The sequence below is a fragment of the Lithobates pipiens genome, unplaced genomic scaffold, assembly GCF_037356315.1.
Source record: "Lithobates pipiens isolate NorthernLeopardFrog02 unplaced genomic scaffold, aLitPip1_a1.2 Scaffold_18, whole genome shotgun sequence".
Taxonomy (NCBI): Eukaryota; Metazoa; Chordata; class Amphibia; order Anura; family Ranidae; genus Lithobates; species Lithobates pipiens.
In genome coordinates this window covers 2,410,814-2,432,630 of record NW_027507758.1, presented here as the reverse complement: position 1 = coordinate 2,432,630, position 21,817 = coordinate 2,410,814, and the positions used below count along the sequence as shown (strand labels likewise).

Sequence of the window (21,817 nt, the reverse complement as noted above, 5' to 3'; positions counted from 1 at the left end):
TGGGGGAGTCAGGCTTGTAACTGTCAGCCTTGCAATGCCTCATGGGACTTGTAGTTTCGCAATGGCTGAAGGGCCACCAGTTTGAGACCCCCCCTGGGTTCAAGTGACCCTATCAGCCCAGAGCAGCTGGTATGTACAACATACCTGTATACAGGGCCGCTGTACTGGGCCCCACCATCTAAACAGGGGTCCCCAAGAAGCTTTATTGTTCCTAAGTGAACAAATGGATTTTACTAGATCACATCCCCGCTTCTGCTCCCTTACCAGGGCTTCAATTACCATCAATAGAGGGGCCCAGGAGGTGGAAGCAGAAGAGGGACTTTTTTTTTCCATTTCTGGGGCGTAGGTGGATAAAGTCAGTGCCGCTGTTCTGCTACACCCCTTTGTAGGCGGGGTTGGGGGACCTCATCAGGAAAGATATATGGGGCCCCATGATTTCTAAGTGGCCTTCCCTACATATACTTACCTTTCTGGCAGCTTGTTTCTTGAGAAGCCAATAAGTGGTAAAACAAGCCTTTTTTTTGCACATGTTGTCCCTGTCGGTATCTTTTAATGTGAACAAAATAGGTCCACTTGGAGGTGTAACTCTAGCATTGCAGTATAAGGATGCTGAGAGCCTGGGGGGGGGATTGGCGTTCCAAAAGAGTCATTTACATGAGGAGCCCGGGCACACTGGCAAAGCTGTGCCCATTAAATGTTGCCATCTCTTGGGGCACCATAGAGGTATAAGGAGACGTTGATGCCCATTGTGGTCTCCTGAGGTTGTAATTTGTGCCGTTCTCCTCCACAGCCACCGAAACAGCGCAGTGAGGAAATGTACGGCCAAACATCTGCTCAGGGTGATGGAGCTCCTGGGGGCCGAGAAACTTCTGTGTGGAACCAGAGAAAGTACAGACACCTTCCTCCGCACCCTCGTCAGACTGGTTCAGGATGGACAGCAGGACACCAGGTACTTTCATACAGAGGTCACCCTCCCACCCATGCCGTTTGATGGACTTTGACTTATTATGGGATTATTTTATAGCTCCCTTCCTTGGAGGGGCCCCTTTTTCTCTGCCCAGGGCAGCTCACACATGCCATCAGGGCCGCTGATAAGGGGTACCACCAGGCCTCCTGTAGGGGGCCCAGGAACACAGGAGGGCCCAGAGGAATGGCGCGGAGGGCTGGAAGGACAAGTACAGAACGATGCACTGTCAGTGTCTGTGTCTCTCCCTCCAGCAGCGGAAAGCTGTTTTCTCTCCTCTCCCTCCTGCCAGCTTTTAGCTGCTGGAGAGAGAGACACAGACACAGTGCATCGTTCTGTACTTGTCCTTCCAGCCCTCCGTACCTGATCCCCCTCCCTGTGTTGACCACATCTGATTCCCCCATGTACCCCCCTCCTCCCCCTGCAGACCCCCCCCCCCCCCCCCCCCCCCGAATCCAAAGAAAATTCAAAGGGTATGGGGCCAGGGGCACTGGATGTCCTCCTCTTAGGAAATGAGGCGGGGTTTATCTGACTTTCTGCAGCTTCTAATGCTCATTGTGAGAAGCTCACAGTGTGCAGTGACATCAGGGGAAGACTTTCCAGTCCAGGAGAAGAGCCGCTACAACTGTGCAAGACTGAAAGGGGGGCCTGAGGGAGGATTTTTTAAGTGACCCCCCTCCCCCACCTACAGTCCTGAGTGTATTCCACACATTGTAATAATGATCACCTGTATTGCAGATTTTACGGACGTCGGATGTTCAGCCTGGTCATGGCTCATCCCAAGTTCGAGGTGCAGATGGAACGTTTGATCCCATCACATGAGCTCCGCGACCTCATCGCCACTGTGAAGCAGAAAGTATGTGAGCTGTGTGATGTGCCTCATATGCCTCGTATTTCATGTTTTACACCAGGGGTCTCCAAATGTTCTAAAAACAAAGTGCCAGCTTACTGCCCTTCAAATGTGAAGGGGGCCGGACTGTGGCCAATGGGTATAGAAAATGCCCCGGCATCGGAGGGAGTAATCAATGGCACAGGCTTGGTGGTCAGCGGGAGTAAAATAATCATTGGTGTCAGTGAGAGAATTTGTTTCCCATCTCTGGTATCATTGGGAGGGATAGTGCCCACATCCGGCCCACGGGCCGCAGTTTGGAGATCCTTGTTTTACACAAACTTTATAATAGATGATATGACGATTATTCCAGGAGCTGAGTGACAGCGTCTCCGAGATCCCGTCCGCTAGAAGCCAGCGTCCTCCTCAGAAGAATAGCGCCGCCGTGATGGCCCAGGATGTCCAGCAACCAGAGGAAAGGTAAAGTGTGCGTGTGTCTGTGTGTATATACATATATATATACAGTGCCTTGCGAAAGTATTCACCCCCCTTGAACTTTTCAACCTTTTGCCACATTTCAGGCTTCAAACATAAAGATATAAAATTTTAATTTTTTGTGAAGAATCACCAACAAGTGGGACACAATTGTGAAGTGGAACGAAATCTATTGGATATTTTAAACTTTTTTAGCAAATAAAAAACTGAAAAGTGGGGCGTGCAAAATTATTCGGCCCCTTTACTTTCAGTGCAGCAAACTCACTCCAGAAGTTCAGCGAGGATCTCTGAATGATCCAATGTTGTCCTAAATGACTGATGGTGATAAATAGAATCCACCTGTGTGTAATCAAGTCTCTGTATAAATGCACCTGCTCTGTGATAGTCTCAGGGTTCTGTTGAAAGCGCAGAGAGCATCATGAAGACCAAGGAACACACCAGGCAGGTCCGTAATACTGTTGTGGAGACGTTTAAAGCCGGATTTGGATACAAAAAGATTTCCCAAGCTTTAAACATCCCAAGGAGCACTGTGCAAGCCATCATTTTGAAATGGAAGGAGTATCAGACCACTGCAAATCTACCAAGACATGGCGTCCCTCTAAACTTTCAGCTCAGACAAGGAGAAGACTGATCAGAGATGCAGCCAAGAGGCCCATGATCACTCTGGATGAACTGCAGAGAACTACAGCTGAGGTGGGAGAGTCTGTCCATAGGACAACAATCAGTCGTACACTGCACAAATCTGCCCTTTATGGAAGAGTGGCAAGAAGAAAGCCATTTCTCAAAGATATCCATAAAAAGTCTGGTCTAAAGTTTGCCACAAGCCACCTGGGAGACACACCAAACATGTGGAAGAAGGTGCTCTGGTCACATGAAACCAAAATCCAACTTTTTGCCCACAATGCAAAACGATATGTTTGGCGTAAAAGCAACACAGCTCATCACCCTCAACACACCATCCCCACTGTCACACATGGTGGTGGCAGCATCATGGTTTGGGCCTGCTTTTCTTCAGCAGGGACAGGGAAGATGGTTAAAATTGAGGGGAAGATGGATGCAGCCAAATACAGGACCATTCTGGATGAAAACCTGTTGGAGTCTGCAAAAGACCTGAAACTGGGACGGAGATTTATCTTCCAACAAGACAATGATCCCAAACATACAGCAAAATCTACAAAGGAATGGTTCACAAATAAACGTATCCAGGTGTTAGAATGGCCAAGTCCAAAGTCCAGACCTGAATCCAATCGAGAATCTGTGGAAAGAGCTGAAAACTGCTGTTCACAAACGCTCTCCATCCAACCTCACTGAGCTCCAGCTGTTTTGCAAGGAAGAATGGGCAAGAATTTCAGTCTCTCGATGTGCAAAACTGATAGAGACACCCCAAGCGACTTGCAGCTGTAATCGCAGCAAAAGGCGGCTCTACAAAGTATTAACGCAAGGGGGCCGAATCATTTTGCACGCTCCACTTTTCATTTTTTTATTAGTTAAAAAAGTTTCAAAAATCCAATAGATTTCGTTCCACTTCACAATTGTGTCCCACTTGTTGGTGATTCTTCACAAAAAATAAACATTTTATATCTTTATGTTTGAAGCCTGAAATGTGGCAAAAGGTTGAAAAGTTCAAGGGGGCCGAATACTTTCGCAAGGCACTGTATATATATATATATATTTATAGCAGGGAGGAGATTCCCTTGGACACTGCAAAGTTGCTCCATCTTTATAATGGGGGCCTTGGTGTGCAGCCTGCATTGTCCCCGGAGGGAACGTCATGGACAGCTATGGACAGCTATGGACAGCCATGGACAGCCATGGACAGCTATGGACAGCTATGGACAGCCATGGACAGCCATGGACAGCTATGGACAGCCATGGGCAGCCATGGACAGCTATGGACAGCCATAGACAGCTATGGACAGCTATGACGTATGAGAACTTGTCCTCTCTCTGGATCCTGAGGATCAGTTTGGAATAAATAAAACATATTATTTTTTTTTTCTGTAGCATTACCAGACCTGCAGATGTGGAAGCAGAAGCGCAGGAATCCCCGGTCCCTGGAAGGCCGCCGGTCCGGGCAGCGGAAGTGACGGAGCAACTGAAGGAGCTCAGCAAACTTCTCTCCGCTAAGGAATATCAAAGCAAAATGGAAGGAGTGACGCTTCTCCTGGAGCGCTGCAAGAACAACGTGAGGTTTGTCACCTCCAACATCACTCCAGTAAGTGGAGAAGCAGAAAAAAAGAACGATTTAGAAATAACGATGAATGAGATAAGAGGCTTCTGATCAGTTCAGTTCTGCAGGAGAAACATTATTGGCATCTTGTTATACATTGTAGATCATTTGTTATCCTGTATACACTTACCTCCGTAACCTCTGCTATTGTGGAGCACCCTGCTCTGTAACCTACCTACTCAATAAGCCTTTATTTTATAAAAAAGAAACATTGTTTCCTGTGACTATAGTTGTGTAATTACTCATTCCTATTCACTTTGCTGAAGAATCTGTTGTAGCATGACCACCAATGAGGTCTGTAGTCAGTGGCGTAACTAGAACCTTCAGGGCCCCGATGCAAGAAACCATGAAGGGCCCCCCCTTTAGGTGCCCTATTGGGGGACTGTCCCTAGGCAGGATTGGGTCCCCACCCCAGAAGAGATGAGGTCCTTTTCTCCAGGGCAGATGAAGTTACTGCCCACAGGTGAGAAGGGGTCCCTGTCCCCAGGGGAGATGGGGGTCCCTGTCCCCACGTGAGAAGGGGCCTCTGTCCCCTGGGGGAGATGGAGGGGGTAAGTAATGGTGTGTGGGGGATGGGGTCCTCTCACTCACCATGACCAAGCTGTAGGCTGCGCACTCATCCATGTTGGCCTGGGGAGAACAGACATCGGACTGAGAGGCAATGCATGGAGCAGGAGAGGGGTACTCTGAGGAGCCGGCCGAGGACACAGGTCATGTGGGGAATTCACAACTAAAGAGCAGCCAGTGCGATAGTCAAGCATGGAGCTCTGCTAGTCACCCTCCACCTCCAGCCACCCGTGTGCATGGTGCACTGGTACCCCTAGCTGCCTATGCTGCTGCCGGCCATATGTAGAGGGGGTTGCATGGGCCCCCTGCATTACATGGCCCAGTTGCGGTCGCAACTGCTGCACCCCCTATAGTTACGTCCCTGTCTCTAGTGGCCAATCACATTCCAATCTGGCTCTTCTTCTGTAATCTTCAAGACATTTCGTATCTTCTCCAAGCCGCTCCATTTAAGAATCTCAGCAATGAAAACTTGGCAGAGGAATCCAACCTTTCCCTAATCTATCCAAATAAAAAAGAATAGATTTGGCTGGAGTTATACTCGAATGCAACGTCCACACCATCGCACTTCCCCACAACAAAACCGCGGATTATTGTTGGAAGGCTGTTGGCTCCAACTTGTCTTGTATACACACGGCCAGGGGTGGACTGACAACTCATGGGGCCCCCAGGCAATAGGAGAAGATTATGGGGCCTCCGGGCAATAGATTATGGGGCCACACAGTATACACACACATACAGTATACACACAGACACACAATATACACACACAGAATACACACACACACACCCTGAAAAGGTATTGGAGAGGCGGGGCAGCTATAATCTTAGGATTTTTTAAAAAAAAAACACAGATTTTTACATACTGTCCCTGGTTTTATTGAGGCTGGCAACCCTGATGGGGCCCCTTAGTGGCATGGGGCCCTCGGGCAGAGCCCGAGTGCCCGAATGGTCAGTCCGCCCCTGCACACGGCACACAAATGTTGGCCAACAACTCCGAACGTAGTGGCGTACAAGACGTACGACGAGCTGATAAAAAAGAAGTTCTGTAGTCATGTGATCTCTCCATTACCAACGCTAGTTTTACAAGACCTGGCGCTTCCGGCTCATACTTGATTCCGGGCGTGCGTGAACTTTTGTGCGTCAGACTTGTGCGCACACGATCGGAAATTCCCACAACAAAGTTTTGTTGGTGGAAAATTTGAGAACCTGCTAGCCAACATTTGTTGGCAGAAAAAGTCCGACAACAAATGTCCGATGGAGCGTACACATGGTCCGACTTTCAGCCAACAAGCTCACATCCAACATTTCCCATTGGAAAATCCAACCGTGTGTACGAGGCATAAGCCCTTCCCTCATGAAGGCCAAATCCTGCCCCTTGTCAAATGCCAGCACTTTAGTGGGCAGTAGAGCCTCTGGGGCAAGTACTTATCCTCAGCAGGGGGTGGGGCTTATTCTCTTCTTGGGCAGAAGTCCTGGTCTAGGATCCAAGGGATTCTTCAGGGACCGATTTGAAGACCAACACAGGTACCTTTACCATTTATACGAAGCTGCTAAAAACCGCTCTGACCCAAAAGCGGTATATGGATGTGGAGGCTGAAAGGGTTAATGTTTTCACCCAAGATTCTCACAACTTTCACCCAAGGTTCAAATATTTCCCACATAGGATTCCATTAGAAACGAGTGAATCTTACGTGAGAGTCTTGGGAATTTTAAGAGACAACCTTGACAAATAGACCCCTAGTATGGGGAAGGTGAATTTCCAAGGGTAATGGGGACGCTATAATGGAAGACTCCTATAGAAGGTGTGTAGGAGGAACGTCACAAGCTGATCGCTGGGAGATTATAGGTGGCTGTGGAAATGTTTAGTAAATGAACTTTGTTCCAAATTCACATAACTTCATGAAACCGATTCGTATTATACAGGATCCTCGCCAACAACCGTCATTTTATTACATCTTATTTTTATTATATTCACAGATATTTGATGCCTTTAACCCGAGGATGCAGGACGCCAACAAGAAGGTCAATCAGTACGCTCTGGAGTCTGCGGTGGTCATGATCCCGATTCTGAAGGACAGTCTGCACCATGTGTTAGTCCCTATGGTGACCGTCGTTACGGACAACCTGAACTCCAAGCACACCGGTATCTACACGGCCGCAGTGACCGTCCTGGACACACTCATGAAACATATAGGTAAATCATTGCTGACTGTATCCGGTACTCTTCCTTCCCGATAAAGAGGACCTTCCACCTCCATCCTATATTCATCATTCCTGACGTTATAGCCGGTAACCTTTATTGGGGTTTTTTCCTTTTCTTGCAAACACTCCTCTCACATTTTTTGGGATGAATAAATTCTCATTGACTTCAATGGAGTAGAGTATGTAGCAACCTCATGACCTCCAAGGGCATATGAGGAACCTCAGGCCAACATTTCACCTCTGCATTTAGTTCTCAATGGAGTAGTATATGTTGCAACGCCATGACCCCCAAAGACATATAAGGAACCTCAGGCTAGTATTTCACCTCCTAGGTTTAGTCTTCAGTGGAGTAGTGTATGTTGCAGCACCATAACCCCCAAGGACATACGATGAACCTCAAATGCGGGGCAGGCCAGTATTTCACCCCCAGACCTAGTCCTCAATGGAGTAGTGTATGTAGCAATTCCATGACCCCCAAAGATATGTGAAGAACCTCAGACCAGCTTTTTACCCCCAGGTCTAGTCCTCAATGGAGTAGTGTGTGTGTGTTGCCACCCCATGACCCCCAAATACATATGAGGAACCTCAAATGCTGGTCAGGCCAGTATTTCACCCCCAGATCTAGTTCTCAATGGAGTAGTGTATGTAGCAATTCCATGACCCCCAAAGATATGTGAAGAACCTCAGACCAGCTTTTTACCCCCAGGACTAGTCCTTAATGGAGTAGTGTATGTTGCTACCCCATGACCTCCAAAGGTATATTAGGAACCTCAGGTGCGGGGCAGGTTAGCATTCACGCCAAGGTCTAGTCCTCAGCAGGAGTGAAGCGGTGTGAACAGACGGTCAGTTTTTAGACCAAATAAAGAGTTCATTAGGTTTCACCCAATACTCCCGAAGGAGAGGGCTGGGGCATAGGACACCCATGGACTTGGCATTTCACCTCTACATTTAGTTCTCAATATAGTATTATATGTTGCAACGCCATGACCCCCAAAGACATATAAGGAACCTCAGGCTAGCATTTCACCTCCTAGGTTTAGTCTTCAGTGGAGTAGTGTATGTTGCAGCACCATAACCCCCAAAGACATACGAGGAACCTCAAATGCAGGTCAGGCCAGTATTTCACCCCCAGGCCTAGTCCTCAATGAAGTAGTGTATGTAGCAATTCCATGACCTCCAAAGATAAGTGAAGAACATCAGACCAGCTTTTTACCCCCACGACTAGTCCTCAATGGAGTAGTGTGTATGTTGCCACCCCATGACCCCAAAGACATATGAGGAACCTCAAATGCAGGTCAGGCCAGTATTTCACCCCCAGACCTAGACCTCAATGGAGTAGTGTATGCAGCAATTCCATGACCTCCAAAGATGAGTGAAGAACATCAGACCAGCATTTCACCCCCAGGACTAGTCCTTAATGGAGTAGTGTATGTTGCTACCCCATGACCCCCAAAGTTATATTAGGAACCTCAGGTGCGGGGCAGGTTAGCATTCACGCCAAGGTCTAGTCCTCAGTAGGAGTGAAGCGGTGTGAACAGATGGTCAGTTTTTAGACCAAATAAGGAGTTTATTGGATTTCACCCAATACTGCCGAAGGAGAGGGCTGGGGCATAGGACACCCATGGACTTAACTGGTACCAGGAGAGTGGCAAAAAGTACTTACAGCCTTCACAGATTGAGAACCTTTAAGCCAACCCAACATTCTGTGAAATTAGATACTAAATAGTTCAGTGACCGCCTCCTAGGGGAGAGACCACCACACTGCAGTCAGGGGCAAAGCGTCTGTCCAGTTTCTCAGATACCCGGATTGAAGTTGAGTTCTTCCATGGTGCTTTCACCCCTCACTTACCTCACCAAGTCCCAATCCTTGGCCTCTATCCAAACAAATGGTCACTCTACCCAGGCAGCGGGCCTAAGAGGTCCAGTCAGCCATCTACATCCTCCCACCCTCCATGATTAGTGCCGCCCCCCACACCATTCTCTGGGGCACTACCCAGCAGCAGGCAGAAGCAAACGAATACCAGAGAGTTCCAAGAACGACGAACTATCAATCTAGCTCTGGCTGACTACAGCCTAGTAACTCTAATTCTAAATCGATGTTCCTGCTCAGGGCGGGGGGGGGGCTGCATTTAGATGACAGTTCAGAGGCTGCGTTTGGATTTTGCGTTGCATTTCTTCGCATGCAGTGGGTCCAATTGAGGGGAATTTGGATTGCAGGCAAAGCAAGTCCAACAAAGCCTTTCCTTGCCGACCACTGCGGCCTGCATTGGGACGCATGCATTTGTGCAGCTCTGCGTTAGAATGGAGAAGGTTGCGTTTGACTTGAACTCTTCTTCTGCTGTCAGACAGCGTGATGTAGTCGGGGGCGGGGAGAGACGCATTTTTTGGAATGTCGGTCACATGACTGCAGATTAGCGGCAAAGAATGGAGAGAAAAGCGTGAACTCTCAGCTTTCCCTACAAACAGGAAATCTTTATTGACCATCATTTTTACATTACAGACAATCTGTGGCTTCTGCAACCATTCGCCAGCCGCATCCGCTTCCTCAGCGGCCGCGCCATGAGTGACGTGACCGAACGATTGTCAGGTAACTCGCCTCAACGCAGGAAGTAGATTGACTGGAAGGATTAAAGGGGAACCAATGAGGATGGAGACATGGGAGATGCCGTGGCTTTAGAGTTCCATGTTCCTTCATTTTATAGCAAGAAAGGGAAAAGTAAGAACCTTTGTCAGAGTTTTGGTTGTCCGTCTCTGTCAGGGCGACTTCCAGAGACGTGAAGATCGCTGCGTTCCGAATCGGACACGTTTTTCATTATTTGATGAACCCGAATTTCCAAATTACAAGAGAAACAAATTTAAACTGATCCGAAATAATGAAACAAAATTCAGCCGAAATTCAAATAGAAAATTAATAAAAAATTTTATTTGAAAACAAGAAAGAATAAAATAGAGAAAAAAAAAAAGAATAGAACAGATTAGAAAAGAATAGAATAGAAAAAACAATAGAATAGCATCAGAATAATAGAATAATAAAAAAAAAACAAATAGACTATAATCACCTTCCGAAATTTGAATTTTGAATAGAAAAGAATATAATAGAATAAAATAGAAAGAAAGATAATACAGTCTTTCAAATTTAGAATAGAATAAATTCGAATGCCGATTCAAATTTTCCAAATTCAACCAAATTGAATTCAATTCAACAGAATTCGGAAAATTTAAATCGAAAAGTCAATAAACTAAACAAATTCCGAAAATGAGTGAAGCGAATTTTAGCAAATTTAACTAGATTCAATTATTTAACAAAACAATTTTTTTCATTCTGCACATGTCTAGTGATTTCTCCTCACTTCCTGTGACGCCTCTAATCAGGACAGGAAGTGAAGGGAAACCTCTGCAATGGAGACACAGCCAACAATAAAAACCTGCCAGAGGTTCCGACTTTTCTCCACTCTATCCAGATCTTCTCCAGTACCGCGCAGTATTCCAAAGAATTCTCACACAGTCATTTATGGATCGCATGTTTTCATTTTAATGCCTAACAAACATACAACACCATCATACAATACAAACACACAACACCATCATACAATACAAACATACAACACCATCATACAATACAAACATACAATACCATCATACAATACAAACATACAATACCATCATACAATACAAACACACAACACCATCATACAATACAAACACACAACACCATCATACAATACAAACACACAACACCATCATACAATACAAACACACAACACCATCATACAATACAAACATACAACACCATCATACAATACAAACATACAACACCATCATACAATACAAACACACAACACCATCATACAATACAAACATACAACACCATCATACAATACAAACACACAACACCATCGTACAATACAAACACACAACACCATCGTACAATACAAACATACAACACCATCATACAATACAAACACACAACACCATCATACAATACAAACATACAACACCATCATACAATACAAACATACAACACCATCATACAATACAAACATACAACACCATCATACAATACAAACATACAACACCATCATACAATACAAACATACAACACCATCATACAATACAAACACACAACACCATCATACAATACAAACACACAACACCATCATACAATACAAACACACAACACCATCATACAATACAAACACACAACACCATCATACAATACAAACACACAACACCATCATACAATACAAACACACAACACCATCATACAATACAAACACACAACACCATCATACAATACAAACACACAACACCATCATACAATACAAACACACAACACCATCATACAATACAAACATACAACACCATCATACAATACAAACACTCAACACCATCATACAATACAAACACACAACACCACCATACAATACAAACACACAACACCATCATACAATACAAACACACAACACCATCATACAATACAAACACACAACACCATCATACAATACAAACACACAACACCACCATACAATACAAACACACAACACCATCATACAATACAAACACACAACACCATCATACAATACAAACACACAACACCATCATACAATACAAACACACAACACCATCATACAATACAAACATACAACACCATCATACAATACAAACACTCAACACCATCATACAATACAAACATACAACACCATCATACAATACAAACACACAACACCATCATACAATACAAACATACAATACAATCATATGATACAAACACAAAATACAAATACATGATACAAACAAACAATACAATCATATGACACAATCACACGATACAAACGCACATAGTATACTTTATTTATGGGGAGCCTGACCTCCCCAACATGTTTATAGGGGAAGAACACAACCATCTGGTTCCTGTAAGTCTTTGTGTCGGTCGGCACACGGCTCCTCGGCTGTTCTGCCTCAAATGTCGCTTTGTGTAGAAGACAAACCTCCTATGACCCAGTCTGTGTGTACAGTGTTGCAATTTGCTGACTCAACAAGATCCACAGCCAGTCTTAGCTCACCAAGAAGACTCAGAGTAAAATCCATGGTGGATCCCTTTTCAGAGGGTGGTAGAGCAACGGCTTCCAAATAGGCCGTGAATCTCCCCAGCGGGCACACGCCACAGAAAAAAGCTGATCAGGATTTCCTTCTCTAAGTTTTGGTTAGACATACACTTTAAGCCCCACCCCCTGCAGTGCTAAACCCCGCCCATCACTAAACTGTCATATACCAGCACTTCAATGGGCAGTAGAGGCTCTGGGGGGCAACGGTTAACATCAGCAGGGGTGGGGCCAGGGGTGTAACTATGAATTATGGGGCTCCTTCTACTCCAGGGCTCTGTGGGGCACTTCCTAGCATCAGCAGGGGTGAACCAAGGAATAATGGGGCCCCTTCTATGCCGGGCTCAGGGGACACTGCTTACCATCAGCAGGGGTGTAACTACAAATTATAGAGCCCCCTTCTAGTCCAGGGCTCTGGGGGCACTGCCTAACATCAGTAAGGATGGGGCCAGAGGTGTAATTACAAATAATCCAAAGATCTGAGGGCACTGGTGGAGCCAGGGGTGCAACTATGAATTCTGGGGCTTCTTTTTCTAAAGGGATCTGAGGGGCACTGCTTAGCATCAGCAGGGGTGTAACCACAAATTATGGAGCCTCCTACTCCACGGCTTCGGGGGCACTTCTTAGCATCAGCAAGGGTGTAACCACAAATTAGGGAGCCCCCTTCTACTCCATGGCTCTGGGGGGCACTGCTTAGCATCAGCAGGGGTGTAACCACAAATTATGGAGCCCCCTTCTACTTCACGGCTCTGGGAGGCACTGCTTAGCATCAGCAGGGGTGTAACCACAAATTAGGGAGCCCCCTTCTACTCCATGGCTCTGGGGGGCACTGCTTAGCATCAGCAGGGGTGTAACCACAAATTATGGAGCCTCCTTCTACTCCAGGGCTTTGGGGGCACTGCTTAGCATCAGCAGGGGTGTAACCACAAATTATGGAGCCTCCTTCTACTCCATGGCTCTGGGGGGCACTGCTTAGCATCAGCAGGGGTGTAACCACAAATTAGGGAGCCCCCTTCTACTCCATGGCTCTGGGGGGCACTGCTTAGCATCAGCAGGGGTATAACCACAAATTAGGGAGCCACCTTCTTCTCCATGGCTCGGGGGGGCACTGCTTAGCATCAGCAGGGGTGGGGCCAGGGGATGTAATTACAAATAATGGGACTCTCTCCTACTCCAAGGATCTAGGGGCACTGCTTAACATCAGCAGGGGTGGAGCCAAGGGTATATAACTATGAAGTATGGGGCCTCGCCTAATCCCGGGCTCTGGTAGGACTGCTCAGCATCAGCAGGGGTTTAACTAGAAATTATGAAGGCCCCTTCTACTTCAGGGATCTTTGAGACACTGCTTAACATCAGCAGGGGTGGGGCCTGCGGTGTGTAACTATGAATTATGAGGCCCCTTCTACTCCTGGTCCAGGGCTCTGAGGGCACTGCTTAGCATCGGCAGAAGGGCGACTAGGGGCATAACTACAAATTACGGGGCCCCCTTTTACCCCAGGTGCCACATGGGCCACTCTGGCTGTTGGTTATGCCACTGGGTGGAGCTTAATCTCTTCCTGGGCAGAATTCTTCATCTAGAATTCAGGGGGTTCAGCGGGGGCTGGGACTGATTTGAAGACTAACACTGGTACTTTCATAGCCTACAAGGTGAGGCACATAGTGCTGTTGCTCTAACAAAAATTTTAGGCCACGTCTGATGGCATTTACAAGACGCCCCTGAAGGCGAATACTGTATTATGTGGCGGGTTCTCACCGCATTATTATTATTATTTCTATAATGAACCCCTCAACATTTCTCCATTGCCCCCCCAGGTCTTGTATCCTCTGTCTACCCCCGGAAACCGCAGGCCGTGGAGCGCCACGTTTTGCCCGTTTTGTGGTTCTTCCTGAGCAATATAACCGGGAACGGAGTGCTGCCCGGCCGAAACGGTAACTTCAAGGACGTCATCACCAAACTTACCAATAACTTACACCGAGTGATGGGGCGGAGCCTGGAGGAGTACGCCTCTGGACAGTCCCAACACGCCACCAAAATGCTGGCCGACATTCTGGGGACCAATAAATAAATACCGACCCCCGATCCACGGTGCCGGAGGAGGCGGAGCACGGTGATGTAATGGGGGCGGAACCTGCGTTCTCTGTATTTAGTGTAAATTCTGTATTTAAGATTAAAAACTATTATAATAGAAGAAGAAGAAGAACTGATTCTTTCTATAGATTGGGAATTTATTAATACGGGATGTGATGCATCTCCGATATATATAACTGAATGGTAGCCTGTTAAAGAGGACCTGTCATGCAAAAGTTCACTATCCTAGTGACGGTACTGCTGTTAGAAATCACGGGGCCCCATACAGCACAGAACCAATCCCCCTGGAGTGCAGCCGGAGGGAGCGAGAAGAGGAGGAGCCAATTTAAGATATTATTCAATGATCTGACACCATAGTAGAGTCTGTCCACATAGCAGCCCATCCTGATGGTAGGTATATAATATATATATATATATATATATATATATATATATATATATATATATATATATATATATATATATATATATATATATATATATATATATTGATATGGATATTATATTTTACTATATACTGTAGTTATTAATACAACATGTGAAGTTCTGAAATGAAGACAATCCTATTCCTGAGCTTTCTGTATATTAATTTATAGTCAATATCTGAACAATATGCTGGAATACCCCCATTAAACCCTGATGGAGCTCATGTATGTATATACTGTATTATTGGAATTAGCATTAAATTGTATTTTTATATGTTGTTCTTGTCTTTTTTTTATTTTTTATAATTCCAAACAATTTGAACTAATTATAAAAAGGTTGAGTTAATGAGATGAGTCAGAGGAATGACTGTTCTCCCCCCTTCTCCTTCCCTCCCTGCCCGCTCTCTTCATAGAGGTTTAGGGAGTTTCAATTAGAGAGAGAGAGTCTGAAGGCAAACAGCTTCTGGTTGTTCTTTATAAATGCTCTGTGACACCACTATTGTGTGTGCGTTGGCTATTAATTGCTTACTTGTAAAATGAAGAATATGGTAAGTAAATTAAGATATATATATATTTTTTTTTTTACCATTAGCAAATCAGTATAAAGACGTATAATTCATACAGAAGTAATACAAAGCAGTGTGCAAAAAAAAAAAAAAAAAAATCATACATATGAAATAAAACCATTACAGTGAGATACTAAAGTGAGATATAATCACATTACATCGCATATACAAAAAACAAGTGTTGCGCTAAACATACATTTTGCTCATAAAGTGTTAGAAAAAGTCCAATTGTGAAAAAACAAAAAAAAAACAAATCTGTGAAATTGCAGATGAATCCAGAAGAGCCCCATCTCGTGCAGATACCTCCCCCACAAGCAGCATAGCCTCTTACCAGAGGGCCTGGACCCTTTATTACAGAGGCTTGATGTAATGGTCTTTGCCGGGGTAGTCAGCTGGAGATGTGTCCTCAGATCAAAGTAAGAATTTTCATTGGACAATCGTGGGGCTCCATTCACCCCATGACCTCAATGACGGGTTCCATGGCTTGAATCCAGAACTGCTCAGCTCTTGGCTGGATTGAGGCTTTTCAAGGTCTGAGCAGCAGTAGGGATTGGCGGAGCCGGAAGAGTCTTGTAGAGGGGAGAATTATCGTTTTATCTCTGGAGTTGATCCCTTTTTAATGTCAATATTCTGTTTGCTTTGTTAGCAGCAACTTGGCATTGCTGAGCCTATCGTCTACTAGGACCCCCAGGTCCTTCTCCATCCTACATCCCCCCAGAGGTTCCCCTCCCCCCAGGTCCTCCTCCATCCTAGACCCCCCAGAGGTTCTCCCCCCAGTCTATAGATTGCATTCAGATTTTTGCCGCCCAAATGCATTATTTTATATTTTTCTACATTGAACCTCATTTGCCATGTAGTTGCCCCTCCCCCCATTCATTTGTTCAGATCTTCTTGGAAGGTTTCCACTTCCTGCGGAGAAGTTATTGCCCTGCTTAGCTTAGTATTGTCCGCAAATAGAGAGATTGAACTGTTTCCCCCATACCCATCCTCCAGGTCATTTATATACAAATTAAATAGGATTGGTCCCAGCACAGAACCCTGGGGGATCCCACTACCCACCCCTGACCATTCCGAGTACACCCCATTTATCACCACCCTCTGAACTCGCCCTTGTAGCCAGTTTTCAATCCATGTACTCACTCCTATGGGAGTTATCCAGCCAGGCTTCAGGGGGACAGGAAAGGCCGACAGATCTGACATTTGTAATAAAGAATATTTCTACAAATGGCGCCCTCTATGTGACACTTCAGGGGCCACTTTAATGTAATCGGTGAGCTTAGCCCATGGGCGTCCGCAGCAGGGGGCAAGGGGAGTCAAGTGCCCCCCCCCTGGAATCCCCAAGGTGTTGCAGCAGCCAGCAGCGTCTGCCGCCGCCGCCGCCATGCTGCCTTTTTTTCACTGAGTCCGGTGGCAGCTGCATCCTCCGCCCTCTCCTATGGATCACAGCGCTGGCTGGCTGGCTCTGTGTTCGGCGGCCGCGCTGTAACATGGCCCCCCCCCCAAGACCAGCTCGTGTGATAGTAGAGAGAATCAACGTTCCACCTATCACATGAGCCGGTCTGAGGGGGCGGGGCCATGTTACAGAGCGGCCGCCGAACACAGAGCCAGCCAGTGCTGTGATCCATAGGAGGAGATACTGCAGGTACAGCCCGCCTTGTGTGCCACAGTGCCTGGATAGGAGGATCGAAGGGGTGGGGGGGGGGCGATTCTCCTATCCAACTTATTTTACTGTCTCCAGTTCACCTTGTGCTCCCTGCCCCCCCCCCCAGTGCTCTTCTCCACCACCACACTCTCCTGCCCCCCCCACAGTTCTCTCCTCCCCTGTTCTTGCTGCCCGCCCTGCTCTCCAGCTCTCCCCATCCTTCTCTAGCCACCATCCCAGTGCTCTCCCCCCATGTTCCCCCCCAGTCCTATCTCCTCCGTGCTCTTCCCCCGTTCTCCTCCCCAGTGCTCTCCCCCCTGTTTTTCCCCCCCGTGCTCTCCCCCTGTTCTTCCCCCCCCCGTGCTCTCCCCCTGTTCTCCCCCCCAGTGCTCTCCACTCCCTCCAGTGCTCTCCCCCCCAATGCTCTCCCCCTACCCCCACCAGTGCCCTCCACTCCCCCCTGTTCTTTCTCCCCCTTTTCTTTCTCCCCCCGTGCTCTCCACTCCCCCCCCCAGTGCTCTCCACTCCCCCAGTGCTCCCCCCGTGCTCTCCCTCCTGTTCTTCCCCGCCACCAGTGCTCTTCAGCTCTCCCCATCACTCTCCAGCCCCCACCCCAGTGCTCTCCAGCCCCCCATTCTCCCCACCCCTGTTCTTTCTGCCCCCCCTGGTGCTCTCCACCCCCCCAGTGCTCTCTACCCTCCGTGCTCTCCACCCCTGTTCTTTTTGGCTCCCCCCAGCACTCTCCACTCCCCACCCCTGTACTCTCCACTCCCCCTGCATTTTGCCCCCACCCATGTGCTCTCCAACCCTACCAGTGCTCTCCACCCCCCATAGTGCTCTCCAGTCCCCCGTGCTTTCCACCCCTGTTTTTTCTGGCCCCCACTGGTGCTCTCCACTCCCCCCTGCTCTTTCTACCCCCCCAGTACTCTCCAGCCCCCATGCTCTCCACCTCGGTTTTTCTACCCCCCCCAGTGCTCTTCACCGCCCCACACTCTTAGCCCCCCCAGTGCTCTCAGCCTACCGTGCTCTCTACCCCTGTTCTTATTGGCCCCCCCAGTGCTCTCAAGTTCCCCCCCAGCGCTCTCTGCTCCCCACCCCTGTGATCTCCACTCCCCCTCGCTCTTTGCCCCCACCCATGTGTTCTCCAACCCTGCCAGTACTCTCTGCCCCCCCTTCTCTCCGACTCCCACCCAGTGCTCTCCACTTCCCCAGAACCAGAGCGCAGGCTGACTGGGGCCGGAAAATGAGGACGGCTGAAGGTGCAGGTGGCCAGGGACCACTCTATCTCACAGCAAACAGATCCTCTGGAAGGAGCACCGTCCCCATCCAAAACGAGAACAGACCCTGCCTGCTGCTGTCCATCATGGATATCCTGATGGCATGCAAGGTACCGTACCGAGCATCAACAACACCCCTTCCCACAGACAGGGACTGCAGACTGGGACATGGGGCACAGGAGGGTCTGCAATGATGGGCACAGTTGAGACTGCATTCACGGCACAGTAAAGCTGCATTTGATGGGCACAGTGAGGCGGCATTGTTGGGCACAGTGAGGCGGCATTGTTGGGCACAGTGAGGCGGCATTGTTGGGCACAGTGAGGCTGCATTGATGGGCACAGTGAGGCTGCATTGATGGGCACAGTGAGGCTGCATTGATGGGCACAGTGAGACTGCATTGATGGGCACAGTGAGGCTGCATGTAAGGGTGGAGTGAATACGATAATGTAAGGGACACTGATATAAAGGGTTTCCTCCTTATATATTTTTTTTTTTTCACGGTGAATAAAGTTCGCTTTATTGATACTTGACACACAGGTTACAATCCAGAAAAAACAGAGTTAAAACATACAGCAGGAAAAGGAATAGGAATATAGTATATTCCACGTGCAATACAAGATTTTTTGTACAAACTTCTCTGACATTAACCAGGTGAGGCCAGTGGACACCCAGATACCGCAGAACAGTCAATGTAACAAGGTAGCCACTGTACCCCCCATCAGACCCTGCAAGGGGGGAAGGGGGGGAGAAGGGAGGGGGGGCAGGTAGGAAAGGGGAAGGCAAAGGGAGAAGGGGAACAAGAGTAGGAGCATGACAAGGGAAAGAAAAGGGAGAAGGGGGAAGGAAGGGGGGAAGGGAGGGAGACCATCCCCTACGGACCCAGCAGTAGCAGTTCTGATTTCTATATACCCTCTCTATCTCCTCCCGTCCAGGGCAACCATATCAAATTTCTTAGGACACTTCCTGCTTATATATGTCATTATGTATAACGGTAGGGCCTTATTAATGATGTCATCCCACAAAGCCACCGACGGGGGGGAAGCAGAAGTCCAGCGAAGGAGAATGGCCTTCTTGGCATAATAAAGCAAAAACGCTACCAGGAGTCTGAAGTAGTGAGACCGCTGGTCCTCCTCCTGAATGCCAAGAAGAGCCAGCTCTGGGGACCGGGGTAAGGACAAGCCAAGACGCTCATGAATGGTGTCAAACACGTCAGTCCAGAAGCCGGCCACAGCCGGGCAGCTCCAGAACATATGGAAGAACGTTCCCATATCTGTTTTGCACCTGGTACAGGCAGGGTCTCTTTGCTGGTACAGTCTGTGCAGCCGCTGTGGGGTATAATAAAATCTATGTAGAAACTTGGTCTGAATTACTTTATCCCTAGATAAAATCACCAGGCCTAGGCTATCCTCAAAGCAGTCATTCCAATCCTCTCTCGCCAGGGTAGGAATATCCCTCTTCCAGGCCTCCCACAATTTCTCCATCTTAGGAGAGTCCACACAAATTAGCGAGATGTATAAGGACGAGAGAGGCTTGGAGTGCTGGTCCTGGGTCAATAGCTCCTCCATGGGGTCCATAGAGAGGCACGTGACTTCTGGCAGATGCGCCCTGGCTGCATGTTGCAGTTGGTGGTAGCGGAAGTACATCCACCCGGGCAATTTAAATTTGGTGGCGAGTTCCCCATACGACCCCAATCTTCCATCTATGATAATGTCTCCTACCGTCTTCACCCCGTAGCGCACCCACACTATCGGGTCAGGTACAGTCCGAAAATGCGGGAACACAGGGTTCTCCCACAGGGGCTGCCGGGGAGACCAGACCCCTGGCCTAATAAACCGTCTCCTAGCCAACCCCCTACACCCTAAGTGTCGTCCTAGTCGGCAGTGGAAGCCCAGGGTGTGCGCCAGGTCCTCTGTACACTAAATTGCCAAGGTTGTCCAAAGAACCCACTCCAGCTGCCTCAATGCAGACCGCGGCGTTTGTCCTAGAACGGGCAAACCACCAACGGACCGACACGAGGATCGCTGCCCAGTAATAGACCCTAAAGTTGGGTAGGGCCAGCCCTCCACCACTCACGGGTAGACACAGAGTGGATCGTGCAAGTCTAGGGTGGAGCCCCCCCAAATAAATGACCCAACACAACTATCTAGATCAGCAAAAAATACACCCGGGATCAAAACGGGGGAGTTCCTGAATAGATAGATGAATTTGGGGAGGAACACCATTTTCAACAGGTTGATGCGACCCAACAAATTCAGGGGAAGCTTCCCCCAGGAGGCACATCTAGCCTTCAGCTGAAGGAGGGCAGGCTTCAAGTTAAGGTCGTAATAGGTCGACGGGTCACTGCCCACCACCACTCCGAGATACTTAAATTCATTGACCCACTGGAGTTGGGTATCCGCTGCAGCCGCTCTCGACCCCAGGTCCAGAGGAAACAGGACAGATTTGGTCCAGTTTATTCTGACCCCAGAAAAACGACCAAACTCGTTAAAAATTTCCAGAGCCGCTCGTAATGAGGAGTCCGCGTCCTTCAAGTAGAGCAGGGCATCATCGGCGTAGAGCGACACCTTCTCCTCAAGGGAGCCAATTCTCAACCCCTCCACCCTCGAGGACGCTCACAGGGCTACCGCCAGAGGCTCCAGCGCCAGCGCAAATAATGAGGGAGAAAGGGGGCAGCCCTGACGGGGACCCCTCTCCAACTGAAACCCTTCCGATAGCCTACCATTAATCCGCAACCGAGCTCTGGGTCGCCTATAAAGCAGCTGCAGCCAACTCAGGTAATGGGAACCAAACCCATATGTGTGCAATACCGCCATAGGTATCCCCATTCCACTGAGTCAAATGCCTTTTCGGCATCCAGTGAGGCAATGACCCTGGTCCCAGCATTATCATGGGGATAGACAAATTAAGAAACAGATGCCGTACATTAATGTCGGTGCCCTTACCAGGCATAAACCCCGTCTGGTCAACATGGACAAGCTCCTCCAGGACCTGCGCCAGCCGATTCGCCAACACCTTTGCCAGCAATTTGGCGTTGACATTAATCAAGGTTATTGGACGGTAGGACGCACAGTCCTCGGGATCCTTACCTGGCTTGGGCACCAACACAATAATCGCCTCTGACATGGAATAGGGGAGCAACCCCCTCTCCAGAGACTGGGCAAAGATACTAGCTTAGGGGCGACCATCTCCTGATAAATGGAATAAAATTCCACGGTAATACCATCCGCCCCTCGGGGACTTCCCTGCCTGCATTTGGGCCATTGCCACCTGAACCTCCTCCAATGATATGTCCCGCTCCAGGTGGTCCACTGCCCCCCGGGACAGGGTAGGAAGTTCCACCCCGTCCAGGAAGGCCAGCAGCGCCGAGTCATTGTAGTCTACCCTAGTGGAATATAAGGCGCTATAATAGCACACAAACCTAGACAGGA

General features: G+C 48.1%; 1 protein-coding gene across 1 annotated transcript in view; it reads left to right on the top strand.

Moving 5' to 3' along the window:
* LOC143986946 (TOG array regulator of axonemal microtubules protein 2-like) overlaps positions 1-14,868 on the top strand; it is a 59,176-nt gene extending 44,308 nt beyond the window's left edge. Inside the window, exons 13-19 of the mRNA XM_077485359.1 lie at positions 791-949; positions 1,703-1,820; positions 2,167-2,273; positions 4,293-4,503; positions 7,063-7,279; positions 9,788-9,874; positions 14,202-14,868. Coding sequence (XP_077341485.1) covers positions 791-949; positions 1,703-1,820; positions 2,167-2,273; positions 4,293-4,503; positions 7,063-7,279; positions 9,788-9,874; positions 14,202-14,455 — 1,153 coding nt within the window. The 3' untranslated portion in view covers positions 14,456-14,868. The remainder of the gene's footprint in view (positions 1-790; positions 950-1,702; positions 1,821-2,166; positions 2,274-4,292; positions 4,504-7,062; positions 7,280-9,787; positions 9,875-14,201) is intronic.
* Positions 14,869-21,817: the final 6,949 nt, after the last annotated feature.